This window comes from Dendrobates tinctorius, unplaced genomic scaffold (genome assembly GCF_039654945.1).
Source record: "Dendrobates tinctorius isolate UK_male_01 unplaced genomic scaffold, ASM3965494v1 ptg000025l, whole genome shotgun sequence".
Classification (NCBI taxonomy): domain Eukaryota; kingdom Metazoa; phylum Chordata; class Amphibia; order Anura; family Dendrobatidae; genus Dendrobates; species Dendrobates tinctorius.
Genome location: NW_027361693.1, coordinates 5,854,009 through 5,870,044, shown reverse-complemented (window position 1 = coordinate 5,870,044; position 16,036 = coordinate 5,854,009). Strand labels below are relative to the sequence as shown.

Sequence of the window (16,036 nt, the reverse complement as noted above, 5' to 3'; positions counted from 1 at the left end):
CGCATGGCAGAGCTCGGAAGGGAAGCAGCGCCATTTGACGTTTTTGGCTGGAATTGAGATCGGACATCATGTCGCGATTGGAAAACACCTGATGTACCAAATCAGTGGAAACCCCCCACAGATGACACCATTTTGGAAACTAGACCCCCTAAGGAACTTATCTAGATGTGTGGTGAGAACTTTGAACCCCCAAGGGCTTCACAGAAGTTTATAACATAAAGCCGTACAATTAAAAATCATATTTTTTCCACAAAAATGATCTTTTCACCCTCAATTCTTATTTTTCCAAGGGTAACAGGACCCTAAAAGTTATTGTGCAATTTGTCCTGAGCACTTTGAACCCCCAAGGGCTTCACAGAAGTTTATAATGCCCGGGCATGAAAATAAAAAAATCGTATTTTTTCCACAAACATGATCAATTAGTCCCCAATTTTTTTATTTTCCCAAGGGTAACAGGAGAAATTGAACCCCAAAAGTTGTTGTCCAATTTGTCCTGAGTACGCTGACGCCCCATATGTGGGAGAAAACTACTGTATGGACACACGTCGGGGCTCGGAAGGGAAGTAGTGACGTTTTGGAATGCAGACTTTGATGGAATGATCTGCGGGTGTCATGTTGCCTTTGGAGAGCCCCTAATTTACCTAAACAGTGGAAACCCCCCACAAATGACCCCATTTTGAAAAGTAGACCCCCTAAGGAACTTATCTAGATGTGAGGTGAGCACTTTGAACCCCCAAGTGCTTCACAGAAATTTATAATGCCCGGGCATGAAAATAGAAAAATCTTTTTTTTTTCCACAAACATGATCAATTAGTCCCCAATTTTTTCATTTTCCCAAGGGTAACAGGAGAAATTGGACCCCAAAAGTTGTTGTCCAATTTGTCATGAGTACGCTGACACCCCATATGTGGGAGAAAACTACTGTATGGACACACGTCGGGGCTCGGAAGGGAAGCAGTGACGTTTTGGAATGCAGACTTTGATGGAATGGTCTGCGGGTGTCATGTGCGTTTGGAGAGCCCCTGATGTACCTAAACTATTGAAACTCCCCACAAGTGACCCCATTTTGGACACTAGGCCCCCCACGGAACTTATCTAGATGTGTGGTGAGCACTTTGAACCCCCAAGTGCTTCACAGAATTTTATAACGCTCGGACGTGAAAATAAAAAAATCATTTTTTTCCACAAAAATGATATTTTTGCCCCCAATTTTTTATCTTCCTAAGGGTAACAGGAGAAATTGAACCCCAAAAATTGTTTTGCAATTTGTCCTGAGTAGGCTGATACCCTACATGTTGGGGGTAAAACACTGTTTGGGCTCATGTCAGAGCTTGGAAGGGAAGGAGCACCATTTGACTTTTTCAACTCAGAATTGGCTGGAATTGAGATCAGACGCCATGTTGCATTTGGAGAGCCCCTGATGTGCCCAAACAGTGGAAACCCCCAATTCTAACTCCAACCCGAACCCCAACACACCCCTAACCCTAGCCCTAACCCTAACCGTAATGGAAAAATGGAAATAAATACATTTTTTTTTATGTTATTATTTTTTCCCTAACTAAGGGGGTGATAACGGGGGGTTTGATTTACTATTTATGGCGGTTTTTATGTTTGGCAGCTGTTGCACGCTAAAAGACGCTTTTTATTGTAAAAATAGTTTTTGCATCACCACATATTGAGAGCTATAATTTTTCCGTATTTTGATCCACCGAGTCATGTGAGGTCTTATTTTTTGCGGGACGAGTTGATGTTTTTATTGGTACCATTTTCGGGCACGTGACATTTTTTGATCGCTTTTTATTCCGATTTTTGGGACGCAGAATGAACAAAAACCAGCGTTTTATGAATTTCTTTTAAGGGGTGGTGCGTTTACACCGTTCCGCATGCGGTAAAATTGATAGAGGTTTTATTCTTCGGGTCAGTACGGTTACAGCGATACCTCATTTAGGTAGTTTTTTTATGTTTTGTCGGTTTTATGCAATGAAAACTATTTTATATAAAAAATAATTATTTTTGCATCGCTTTATTCTGCGAGCTATAACTTTTTTATTTTTTCGCTGATGATGCTGTGTGGTGGCTCGTTTTTTGCGGGACAAGATGACGTTTTCAGCGGTACCATGGATATTTATATGCGTCTTTTTGATTGCGCGTTATTACACTTTTTGTTTGGCGGTATGATAATAAATCATTATTTTTTGCTTTGTTTTTTTTTTTTTTTTAAGGGGTTCGCTACAGGGGTTAACTAATGGGACAGTTTTATAGGGCGGGTCGTTATGGACGCGGCGATACCTAATATGTGTACTTTTATTGTTTTTTTTTTTTGTTTTTTTATTTTCAAAAAATGGATTTATTTGGGGGAATATTTTTTTTTTTTTTTTTGTAATTTAGCGATTTTTTTTTTTTTTTTTTTTTTTTTTTTTTTTTTTTTAAATTATTTTAACTCTTTATTTTTATTTTTTTTTTTACTTTATTAAATAGTCCCAGGTGGGACGACATTGTTCTGTGACAGATTGCTGATCTGTCACATCACAGGCAGTGCACAAGGCTTCCTCATGCCTGCGCTTTGGATTCGGGGGCCTGCAGGAAAGGAGCCCCCGGCAGCAGCGCTGCACATTGCGCTGCCGTGGGGGGCTCAGGGAAGCACGGAGGGAGCCCCCTCCCTGCCGATGCTTCCCTTTAACCCTCGGTACACCGCGATCATGGGGTTAACGTGGGGTTACATTGTGCCGGGTGTCAGCTGTGATAATCAGCTGACACCCGGCCGCGATCAGCGGCGCTCACCACGTGGGAGCCGCTGATCGCGGTAGACGTACTATCCCGTCCATGGGCATAGGGGCCCGGGTCCCATGGACGGGATAGTACGTCGGATGTCAGGAAGGGGTTAAGCATCATATGAATGTCCAAATGTTATGAGATATAATATATGTGTGTGTATGTGTGTGTGTATATGTATATTAGTGTAATGACAAAAAAAATTTTTTTATGAAACCATGTGCAATGGAGGAACTTTTATGGGTTATTTAAGAATAAGTATTGCTTTTTCTTGTTTTTTAAAAAAAGTTCCCCCTTTCATTCAAATGAAATAAGTCAAAAATTGTTTTTTCCCCCCAAAAAAGGACATGCAATTTTGCATTATTGAAACGATAATAGTAATAACTAAGCAACTTTTATTATTCGTTTTTTAACAAATACGGTGTAAAACAGTTAATTATAAGTACAATATGTACAAAAAAAGTGTTTTAAATTTATTTTTTCCTATGAATTTTAGATTCAAAAATTCAATTTGTTTCGATTTCGCATGTAGTTCCTCCATCAGTTTTACAGCACGTTCAGCATTTTGGTTAGATCTGGGAAATGTCAATTAATGACTCCTCAACCAACCAGTGCGCCTTCAAACACTTAATTGCCTTCTTCTGCCTTCGCCGTTTCTCGTTGTTGAACAGAAAACTGAAGTTTCCAAGAATTTGGCAGTTCGTTGGCATCCGTGTGAGATTGGAGAGCTTTTCATCATATGGAATACTTGGATCCCTTTTATGTTGAGAATAGGAGGGCAGATTCCTCGTCCAGATAGACCTGTTTGCCTTTACACTGTTGCTGGAATTTCTAGAAGACATTTTCTGAATGACCTGTCCTGCACTTCTTGATCGTAAAACTTGAAGCTATATATATATATCAGTATATATGTATGTATGTGTATATATAATTAGTTATTTTATAATTTTCTTTTTTTAAGATTATCAAATATACTCGTGTATAATCCAAGATTCTCAGCCCATTTTTTTGGGCTGAAATTCCCCCTCTCGGCTTAAACGCGGAGTCATATACCGGGGGGGGGGGGGGCAGAGACCATACTCTCCTCTCCTGGCACTTCTCTGCAGCCCCTGCATCTCCCTCTGCTGTCTGCTTCCTGCATTCAGCTGGTCACGTGGTACCGCTCATTAAACTCATGAATATGCGCATATTCATGAGTTTAATGAGCGGTACCATGTGACCAGCTGAATGCAGGAAGCAGACAGCAGAGGGAGATGCAGGGGCTGCAGAGAAGTGCCAGGAGAGGAGAGTATGACGGGGGCAGAGTGATATTCACCTGTCCCGTTCCAAGCCGTGCACAGCTCTGTCTCCGGGTCCTCCTGCTGTGCCGGGAGGCACAGCGGTGCACGGCTTGGAACCGGGACAAATGAATATCGCCACTGCCAGGGGCTCAGGACACCGGCACCTGGCCCCCGGCAACGGAAAGGTGAGTGTCGTCTCTTTTTTTTTTTTTTTTTTTTTTTTTTATTGCAGCAGCAGCAAATAAGGAATATTTATGGAGCATCTTCTTGGGCCAGCATTAACCCTTGTGCAGCAGCATATGGGGGGGGTTTATCTATGGAGCATACTCATCTGAGAGTCAATACGTTTCCCCAGTTTTTTGTGGCAAAATTAGGGGGGTCTGCTTATACAAGGGTCAGCTTATACACGAGTATATACGGTAGCTAGTTTACTGGTTGCTCAATGGCACATCATATTGCAGTTTTAAATGTTGTTTAGTATTTATCGTCATGCATATCCCGCTTTATGTATGGTATGTTATGCCGTTTACTGGTCAGATTAATTGATTTTATATTTTGATCGGACGATTCTGAACGCGGCGATACCAAATGTGTGTGTATATATGTGTGTGTGTGTGTGTGTGTGTGTGTGTGTGTATATGTATGTGTGTATTATAGTACAGACCAAAAGTTTGGACACACCTTCTCATTCAAAGAGAAGAGAGAGAGAGGATTCAAAAAGATTTAAATAAACTGGAGAAGTGGGCAGTAACTAACAGAATGGTTTTTAACAGGGAGAAATGCAAAGTACTACATCTGGGCAATAAAAATGAAAAAAGCATATATAGAATGGGAGGAATAGGGCTAAGTGACAGCATATGTGAAAAAGACTTGGGTATACTAATAGATCACAGACTGAATATGAGTCAACAGTGTGATGCAGCAGCAAAAAAGGCAAATGCAGTTCTAGGATGTATTAACAGAAGCATACAGTCTAGATCACGTGAAGTCATTATTTCCCTCTACTCCTCTTTGGTCAGACCTCATCTGGAATATTGTGTCCAGTTTTGGGCACCACATTTTAAAAAAGACATCAACAAACTGGAGCAAGTTCAGAAAAGAGCGACCAGAATGGTGACCGGTCTGCAAACCCTGTCTTATGAGGAAAGGTTGCAGGATTTGGTAATGTTTAGTTTGCAAAAGAGAAGACTGAGAGGAGACTTAATTGCTGTCTACAAATATCTAAAGGGCTGTCACATTGTAGAAGGCTCAACTTTATTCTCATTTGCACAAGGAAAGACTAGAAGCAATGGGATGAAACTGAATGGGAGGAGACACAGATTAGATATTAGAAAAAACTTTTTGACAGTTAGAGTGATCAATGAGTGGAACAGGCTGCCACGAGAAGTGGTGAGTTCTCCTTCAATGGAAGTCTTCAAACAGAGGCTGGACAGACATCTGACTGGGATGATTTAGCGAATCCTGCTTTGAGCAGGGGGCTGGACCAGATGGCCCAGGAGGTCCCTTCCAACTCTACGATTCTATGAGCGCCATAAAGTGTTTTCTTTATTTCCATGACTATGAAAATTGTAGATTCACTCTGAAGGCATCAAAACTATGAATTAACACATGTGGAATTATATAATTAACAAAAAAGTGTGAAACAACTGAAAATAATGAAAGTAGCCACCTTTTGCTTTGATTACTGCGTTGCACACTCTTGGCATTCTCTGAATAAGCTTCAAGAGGTAGTCACCGGAAATGGTCTTCAAATAGTCTTGAAGGAGTTTCCAGAGATGCTTAGCACTTGTTGATCCTTTTGCCTTCACTCTGTGGTCCAGCTCACCCCAAACCATCTCGATTGGGTTCAGGTCTGGTGACTGTGGAGGCCAGGTCATCTGGCGTAGCACCCCATCACTCTCCTTCTCGGTCAAATAGCCCTTACACAGCCTGGAGGTGTGTTTGGGGTCATTGTCCTGTTGAAAAATAAATGATGGTCCAACTAAACGCATACCAGATGAATAGCATGTCGCTGCAAGATGCTGTGGTAGCCATGCTGGTTCAGTATGCCTTCAATTTTGAATAAATCCCCAACAGTGTCACCAGCAAAGCACCATCACACCTCCTCCTCCATGCTTCACAGTGGGAACCAGGCATGTCGAGTCCATCCGTTCACCTTTTCTGCGTTGCACAATGACACGGTGGTTGGAACCAAAGATCTCAAATTTGGACTCATCAGACCAAAGCAGATTTCCACCGGTCTAATGTCCATTCCTTGTGTTCTTTAGCGCAAACAAGTTTCTTCTGTTTGTCACCTGTCCTTAGCAGTGGTTTCCTAGCAGCTATTTTACCATGAAGGCCTGCTGCACAAAGTCTCCTCTTAACAGTTGTTGTAGAGATGTCTGCTGCTAGAACTCTGTGTGGCATTGACCTGGTCTCTAATCTGAGCTGCTGTTAACCTGCGATTTCTGAGGCTGGTGACTCGGATGAACTTATCCTCCGCAGCAGAGGTGACTCTTGATCTTCCTTTCCTGGGGTGGTCCTCATGCGAGCCAGTTTCTTTGTAGTGCTTGATGGTTTTTGCCACTGCACTTGGGGACACTTTCAAAGTTTTCCCAATTTTTCGGACTAACTGACCTTCATTTCTTAATGTAATGATGGCCACTCATTTTTCTTTACTTAGCTGCTTTTTTCTTGCCATAATACAAATTCTAACAGTCTATTCAGTAGGACTATCTCCTGTGTATCCACCAGACTTCTGCACAACATAACTGATGGTCCCAACCCCATTTATAAGGCAAGAAATCCCACTTATTAAACCTGACAGGGCACACCTGTGAAGTGAAAACCATTTCCGGTGACTACCTCTTGAAGCTCATCAAGAGAATGCCAAGAGTGTGCAAAGCAGTAATCAAAGCAAAAGGTGGCTACTTTGAAGAACCTAGAATATAAGACATATTTTCAGTTGTTTCACACTTTTTTGTTAATTGTATAATTCCACATGTGTTAATTCATAGTTTTGATGCCTTCAGAGTGAATTTACAATTTTCATAGTCATGAAAAAGAAAACTCTTTGAATGAGGTTTGTCCAAACTTTTGGTCTGTACTGTATTTTTGTACATTTTGAGTTGCTCGGTGGTGGTTCTCTTTTTAACAGATGAAAATAATCAATTGAGATTGAAAACTTTGTTTTAATTCAGTTGAATAATATTCTGCACACTGCTAGTTGCCAAATAATTCCGAGATTCTCCTTTTACTTTCTTTAATGTTCAGGTTTTAGGTTTATTATCCTTTTGGATGGAGCGACAGCACTGTACTTGTTCAATAATAAAATTAATCATCCAGTATACAAATTGCCTAATAATTATGCACATAGTTTGGGGTGACATCCTGCTGACAATTTCCCTTTTAACTGAGATTTGCTGATCACACAGAATGATGGAGGTCTGCCGATCTCCCCTGATTATTATCTATGCAGGTACTATGCAACGACCATTGAAAGTGTTCCTTTCTCTTACCTGTTTTTCCAAAAGTCAAAAGCACATTCAAAATGAATAAACTTTGTAGTGTACTTTAGCTGATCAATGCCTTCCTTTAGATTAGATGACTCCTTCCCTGCATTCAATGGAAGAAGAACACAACGGCCAACCATACACAATAGACTGTCGGCCGAACCCACTGATGTCAACAGGTTCATCCAACATTCTAATGTGTATTGGGGCCCCAGGCAATTGATTGGGGGATTTAAGGATCTGACATGACCCATTTTGTTCTCCCAGAGATAAGACTTGTCTGGTGACTGTTTTCATAACATAGTATCACTTGTTCGGTAGGCTGGGAGAGCCAGATTAAATCTTTTTTTAAATAATTTTGGTGATTTTAATTTTTCTCCCCTCCGCTTGTTGTTCCACAACACCAGTCGTGCCATACATGCTCTAATTTTATATTTATTTGTTGTCTATTTTTACCCAGTGGTCCGAACTGAGTGAGATCCAGGTATCGGACCAGAAACAAGCTGCTTGTGATGAGATCTTTCAGAAAGAAGAGGAGTATTGCTTGTATGAGGCAGTGAAGTTTCTGATGCTGAAAACAGCTATTGACTTATTTAGTGCAAGTGAAAATGGCACAGAGGTTCCTGTGTTCTCATGGCTGTTATTTGCTCGGAACACCTCCAACAATCCTTGTGAGTTTCTGAAGAATCACTTAAATCACGTGGGGCACTCTGGAGGACTTGAGCAGGTATGTTTATCAAGGAGGCATGTAATGTTCTAAAAGAAAAATCTGCTTTTCATGGGTTTGAAGAAAAGTTTGCAGTTCCTACATGTGACTACTGAAATGTTACTCCGGAGTAATAAGTACAACATGTAGAATATCTTCTGAAATAGTGTTTAAAAAAACACTCTGTGTACATATTCTAGCACAGAAGAGCACAAGACCTAAAAAAATACCAAAAGAAAAAAGTTGTCAGTTTGACACAAAGGACAAAAACTGACAGTTAAAGGGATTACTCTACAAGTCTGCAGTCACTCTGTCTTCACTGCACGCACTGTTGGGATTCACCGGGGGCAGCGGTCATGTGACAGCAAGTCAATACACTATGCATACTTCCTGCCACTTTCCAACTAGATGGGCAGGGCCTCACTCTGTGCAAGAGTATTGAGCGAGGCCAAGCAAGGTCAAGTCTGTATTGTGGCCAGGAGTATGCAAAGCGCATACTTCCCGTTATATGACCACCACTGACTGCGTCGGGACCAGAAAATACTCAGATTTGCTCCCAAGTGTAAGAGAAGAATGTCTGAGCTGAACAAAATGAGTCCTACAGTAGGATAATGACACAAAACACACACATCCGAAAGTACAGAAGAATGTTGCAGATGAACACCTGGCCTGCTTGTCATCTGCCTAAAAAAAAAAGTCCTGAACTCTGTGTGATTGAAAATCTTTGAGGGAGGTGAAATCTGATTTGGGAAAGGAGCCCTACAAAGATGCAAGAGAAACTACCAACAGACCAGTGCAAGAAACAAACGGCTACAAAAGCTAACAATGACAGTCTCCAAACGTTACCATAGTTTGGGCCACCTAGTATTGGGGAGGAATCCTTTATCCCTTCCCAACCTGTGACACAGCGTATTCGTCATGAAAGTCGGTGCCAATCCGACCCATGACGCATATGGTGTGTCATGACTTTAAAGCCGCCCTGCGGGTTGGGTGACCGGGATCAATGAAAGGTCACCCGACCCGCAGATACAGGGGGCTTCACCACAGGGGGGGTGGCTTCGCCCCCACATGGCTACGATCGCTCTGATTGGCTGTTAAAAGTGAAATAGCCTCTCAGAGCGATAGTAATATTTCATCAATGAAAATTGATGAAATATTACAAACCATCCATTGCCGATGCTGAAATGGCATCGTCCATGGCTGGAGACTGGGATTTGCATTCAAAAAGTCAAACGGTGCTCCCTCCCATCCAAGCCCCGACATGTGCCCAAACAGTGGTTAACCCCAACATATGGGGTATCGGCGTACTCAGGAAAAATAGCACAACAACTTTTGGGGTCTAATTTCTCCTGTTACCCTTGGGAAAATAAAAAATTGGGGGCTAAAAAGTTATTTTTGTGGGAAAAATGATTTTTATTTTCACGTCTCTGCGTTATAAACTTCTGTGAAGCACTTGGGGGTTCAAAGTGCTCACCAGACATCTAGATAACTTCCTTGGAAGGTCTACTTTCCAAAATGGGGTCACTTGTGGGGGGGGTTTCCACTGTTTATGCACATCAAGGGCTCTGCAAACGTAACGACCGCAGACCATTCCATCAAAGTCTGCATTTCGAAACGTCACTACTTCCATTCCGAGCCCTGACGTGTGCCCAAACAATGGTTCCCCCCACGTATGGGATATCGGTGTACTCAGGACAAACTGGACAACAAGTTTTGGGGTCCAATTTCTCCTGTTACCCTTGTGAAAATAAAAAATTGCCAGCTAAAAAATCATTTTTTGAGGGGAAAAAAAATAATTTTTTATTTTTACAGCTTTGCGTTATAAACTTTTGTGAAGTACTTGTGGGTTCAAAGTGCTCACTACACATCTAGATAAGTTCCTTGGGGGGTCTAGTTTCCAAAATGGGGTCACTTGTGGGGGGTTTCCACAGTTTAGACGCATCAGGGGCTCTGCAAACGTAACATGACGCACGCAGACCATTCCATCACGTCGGCATTTCAAAACGTCACTACTTCCCTTCCCAGCCCGGACGTGTGCCCAAACAGTGCCCCCCCACATATGGGGTACCAGCGTACTCCGGACAAACTGGACAACAACTTTTGGGGTCCAATTTCTCCTGTTACCCTTGTCAAAGTAAAAAATTGCGGTCTAAAAAATAATTTTTTGAGGGAAAAAAATATTTTTTATTTTCACGGCTCTGCGTTATAAACTTCTGTGACGCACCTGGGGGTTCAAAGTGCTCACTATGCATCTAGATAAGTTCCTTACGGGGTCTAGTTTCCGAAATGGGGTCATTTGTGGGGGAGCTCCAAAGTTTAGGCACATTGGGCTCTCCAAACACGACATGGTGTCCTTTAACGATTGGAGCTAATTTTCATTTCAAAAAGTCAAATGGCGCTCCTTCCCTTCTGAGCCCTGCCGTGCGCCCAAACAGTGGTTCCCCCCCCCCAAATATGGGGTACCAGCGTACTCAGGACAAACTGGACAACTTTTGTGGTCCAATTTCTCCTGTTAGCCATGTGAAAATAAAAAATAGCGTGCTAAAAAATCATTTTTGAGGGAAAAAAAATGATTTTTTATTTTCACTGCTCTGCGTTATAAACTTTTGTGAAGCACTTGGGGGTTCAAAGTGCTCACTACACATCTAGATAAGTTCCATAAGGGGTCTAGTTTCCAAAATGGTGTCATTTGTGAGGGGGGGTTTCACTGTTCAGGCACACAGGGGCTCTCCAAACACGACATGGTGTCCGATAATGACGAGCTAATTTTCCATTCAAAAAGTCAAATGGCGCTCCTTCCTTTTGGGACCCTGCCATGCGTCCAAACAGTTGTTTATGACCATATATGAGGTATCTGTGTACTCAGGAGAAATTGCCCAACAAATGTAAGGATCCATTTTATCCTGATGCCCATGTGAAAATGAAAAAAACTGAGGCTAAAAGAAAATTTTTGTAAAGTGTTTTTTTTTTTTGTTTGTTTGTTTTTTAACGGATCAATTTGTGAAGCACCTGGGGGTTCAAAGTGATCACTATGTATCTAGATAAGTTCCTTGGAGGGTCTAGTTTCCAAAATGGGGTCACTTGTGGGGGAGCTCCAATGTTTAGGCACACAGGGACTCTCCAAACGCGACATGGCAACCGCTAAATATTCCAGCATATTTTCCATTCAAAAAGTCAAATGGCCCTCCTTCCATTCTGAGCCCTGCCGTGCGCCCAAACAGTGGTTTATGACAACATATGAGGTATCTGTGTACTCAGGAGAAATTGCCCAACAAATTTTAGGATCCATTTATCCTGTTGCCCACGTGAAAATGAAAAAATTGAGGCTAAAAGAAAATTTTTGTTGGAAAAATAAATTAAAATGTCCATTTTTTCCTTCCACGTTGCTTTAGATCCTGTGAAGCACCTGAATGGTTAATAATTTTCTTGAATGTAGTTTTGAGTAGCTTGAGGGGTGCAGTTTTTAGAATGGTGTCACTTTTGGGTAGTTTCTGCCATATAGGCCCCTCAAAGTGACTTCAAATGTGAGGTGGTCCCTAAAAAATGATGGTTTTGTAAATTTTGTTGTAAAAATGAGAGATCACTGGTCAACTTTTAACCCTTTTAACGCACTAACATAAAAACAATTTGTTTACAAAATTGTGCTGATGTAAAGTAGACATGTGGGAAATGTTTTTTATTAACTATTTTGTGTCACATAACTCTCTGGTTTAACAGAGTAAAAATTCAAAATTTGAAAATTGCAAAATTTTCGCCAAATTTCTGATTTTTTTTCACAACTAAACGCAAAAATTATCAACCTAAATTTACCACTAACATGAAGCCCAATATGTCACGAAAAAACATTCTCAGAATCGCTAGGATCCGTTGAAGCGTTCCAGAGTTATTACCTCATAAAGGGACACTGGTCAGAATTGCAAAAAATGGCCTGGTCATGAAGGGGATAATCTTGCCCATGTCATATAAAATGTTTCTTGGATGTATTTGGACCTGTTCTTATGATGTACATTAGTACATAGCCACTTATTGCTGAGATTGGCTTTTTCCTAACAGTGAAGGGAGCCATTAATGCTGACCACAGCTGTACATACTCCTGGGCGAGGGTTATGTTTCAGGTCCTGCGTTTAAGTGCCTACTGCAACTATTCATGCAATCGCCAATATGCCATTAACTGTGTTATCACTAAACCTAATTTTCCTCACTCGTTACTCCAACTTTTTGGTTCAAGGCCTTTTGGATAATGTGCTATTTTTAATCATCCTTTTATTATCTATATCCCTGTAGTGTGTGTAAAACCTATCGCCACGATTCATCAAAGCTCTTTTTTTTTTTTTTTGGCCAGAAAAGTGTCTTTAAAAACTTTGAAAAGTTAGAAAGTTTTTGTGTAACGTGAGGCTGTGCAAACATGTTGCAACTTTTGGAGTTTTACACCATTTTCATCCAGCTTTGAAAAAGCGTGTGGAGCTGGGCTGGAGTGTAGCGCGCCTGCTCATCAAATTCATAACAACCTGTGGCATTCTTTTTGTTGCAAATCTTGCTCCAGTCAAACTAAGATGTGTGGCTAGGTGTACAGCACTTTGCACCTTGCCTGAACAATGAATTGAGCGTCTCGCACGCCTATCTTGATGAATACGGGCTAACGTTAAGTGCTGGTACCGGGACTAGACCTAGAAAGCTGGCAATCATTCCAACAGCACACCCTTAGTGATATCATTGACATCCCAGTGTGTGGAGAGAAGAGGGATGACTACTCCTCCTCCATTTCTTCCTCCCCTGACCCTCTTGGCTTGTCTTAAGGTGGTTTTACACATAGCGATATCGCTGTGTGTGATACTTACCTCCGACCGGCTCCCCCGCTGTCTGTCGCTGATCGCGCAGCTCCATTTCTCGTCGGGCGCTTCCTGCTTGCGCAGATGAGCGACGCGTGGACGAGGACGGGAGGACGTCAGGATCGCCGCGTCTGAAAGGTAAGTAACGACCGCTGTATCGCTGCTGCATCGCTGTGAGATCTGCCTGTGTGACAGCTCACTAGCGACCATTTAGCAATGCACCAGCGATCCTGACCGGGTCGTATCGTGGTTGGGATCGCTGGTGCATCGCTAAATGTAAAGGGGCCTTTACTCTCCTCCCTTTATTACCAGTACCAGGTGTGATATCGATCATGCCACTGTATGCGTGATTCCGTATGCCAGCAATAGAAATAATTTGTTAATATCCTTCAGAGATCTAACAATCCTTTGACCCAATATATATTTTTTTCCTTAGGTTGAAATGTTTCTCCTTGGATACGCGTTGCAGCACACCATCAAAGTGTATAGACTGTACAAATACGGAACAGATGAGTTTATTACCCACTATCCTAATGACCAGGCTGGTTGGCCAGTGGTGACTCTCATTACGGAGGATGATCGACATTACAATGTTCCTGTAAGAGTGTGTGAAGAGACCAGTGTATGAACATTAATACTGCTGGGATTAATATTTGTACTTTAGCTCCATAGCTCGTGTTATCCCATATGTGGGAACATTGCAGACATTTTTCTCTGTTCTTAGTAACAGCTGGACATTATAAACCTGAGGCGCTCGCACTGCCTTCTCAGAAACCCAAATGTGTAACCGAATAACACTGGTGGAGGTTGTTACAAGGTCGTGGGTGAATGCTTTGCATCACAGAGGCTTTTCATGTTTAGCAGAGAGATCCGAGGCTAGAGCAAGCTTTGTGAATGTTCTGTATGTAGCGTGAATACGGTGCTTTTTTTTTTTTTATTATTATTATAAAGGACTAGTAAATGTAAAACGAAGCTTGCTTCCTAAAAATTGGCTTGCCCTTGACAGTGTGTTAGTGCATGGTATGACCTGGTTTAAAAGTAACAAAATAGAAGTGGATACAATTTTTTATAAATTGTATAGCACAGTGCGTAAACAGCAGCAATATGTAACAAAAGTCATTTCCTAAAGTGAAATACTAAACAATTTTTTTTTTATATTAATATTTAACGATACAGCAGAAAGTCTGTCACTATATTTCATGTCGTCCATCACAGGCAGGCAGGACTTTACAGCAGAAGCTGCAGCCTTCCTAGGAGAAAGCAACTGTAACTTATGAACTAGACTGAAAGTAAATAAAGTACCGTAATAGAAATGCCTTCATGACACTGACCTGAAGATGGATGTTGTTTTTTGTTTTTTACATGCAAACCAATCTACTGTGTCATCTCATCAGAGTACCCCTTTAAGGCTCGTTTCACACTAGCATTTCCTGGAGCTGCGGAGGGATGCGCACGGCCGCCGTGAAGCTCCGTCCACGACCGAACCTCCTCCGGTCAGCTTTGCCTATGGGCGTATGACGCTGCATGCGACCTGCGTACCCTATCTTTAGCATTGGGCACGCAGGCCATGCGCAGGTATGCGTTTGCCGGCGCATGCGTCCTTTTGACGGTGCGCCGACCTGCGCCAAACAGTGTTGAATTTTGGTGCGATTGGTGCACCGGCAAAAGCATGCCTGCACAGGTTTTCATCGATGAGTCCTAGTGACGCAACCAAGGAATCTGCTCCACGTGTCTGTGAAATAAAGTTCACATTCTTAAAAAGTACATGGTTTATTGGTCTGTTTTGAATCCCAACAAAGATGTGGATGTGTAATCCTTAGTCCAGCACCCAGCCTGAATGTGACCCATTTCTACCCGGACGTTCTACACTCACTAATCCAATGAACCTTCTAGTGATGAAAGTTCAGTTTTGTAGACCACAGAGCTCAATGTTTTGAGCTATAATACACCCGATAAAAATAGAAAAAAAATCCTTCCTCTAATGTATCCTACAAGTGACTGCTGCGTTACCCCTCTATGTCAGGTGTAGGATCATAGGATATGGTGATAATTGTCTCAGCAGTAAATGCATCAATGTACATGGACATTTTGGACAGTTTCCTCCATTAGTAAAATCTTAGGCTTGGGGATAATGTCGTTGGCTCTGTAGCAAGGTGCATTAATGGTTTTCTTTAGAAAGGCTTAATAATTATGTCACTTTACCAGCAAACAAGGGAAGCAGGATAACCCAATTGCAGGGGAGCGCAAAGAAAAGGGAGACACTTGAAAGGTTTTCTTCTTTATTAAATTCCATTACGTGTTTCGACGGATAACCTCTGTCTTCATCCGGTGGCAGGTCCTTTGCGCTCCCCTGCGATCGGGTTACCCTGCTTCCCATGTTTTTATCCTCTCTAGAGGCACCCCACAGGAGCAGCATCGGATTACATCTAACAGCGCCCTGAGACCTGTCAGTCTGGCGCTCCATATATCTGTCTCACTCGATTTCATTTACCAGCAGACAAATGAGATTTCAATCCTATATATATATGTGGTCAGTGACGAGGCTCCGTCTGGTAACGCTGATCTGATCACCGCTCTCTAAGGCTGTGTCCCTGGCGGTGATATTTCTTAATTTTCTCAAAGGCACTTATACAAATTACCAGTACTCCCAAATCTGATTAACTGCTTCATGTTTAAGCGATCTTCGCACCCACCTCTTACAAGAGCCATCACTTATATTTTTCCATTGACTCAGCAGTACAAGAATGTTATCATTTTAATACCATCATTCATTTTACCATAAGATGTACTTTCCACTATTGTTTTGGACTTTTCTTTTCACGGCATTAATTGTGTGGTAAAAATGACCTGGCAGCATGCTTCTGTAGTAACAAACTTGTAATTTTTTTTTTTTTTTGTTTGTAAAAAAAAAAAAAAAAATTGAGATCCATAACATATTTCATTTATCCATTGATGAAG

The 16,036-nt window shown here is 41.8% G+C and overlaps 1 protein-coding gene across 2 annotated transcripts in view; it reads left to right on the top strand.

The window, feature by feature from the left end:
- OTULIN (OTU deubiquitinase with linear linkage specificity) overlaps positions 1-14,842 on the top strand; it is a 76,115-nt gene extending 61,273 nt beyond the window's left edge. For both annotated transcript variants that reach the window (XM_073569447.1, XM_073569445.1), the window contains exons 9-10: positions 8,004-8,270; positions 13,515-14,842. In XM_073569447.1, coding sequence (XP_073425548.1) covers positions 8,004-8,270; positions 13,515-13,706 — 459 coding nt within the window. In that variant the 3' untranslated portion in view covers positions 13,707-14,842. The remainder of the gene's footprint in view (positions 1-8,003; positions 8,271-13,514) is intronic.
- The last annotated feature ends 1,194 nt before the right edge of the window (positions 14,843-16,036 follow it).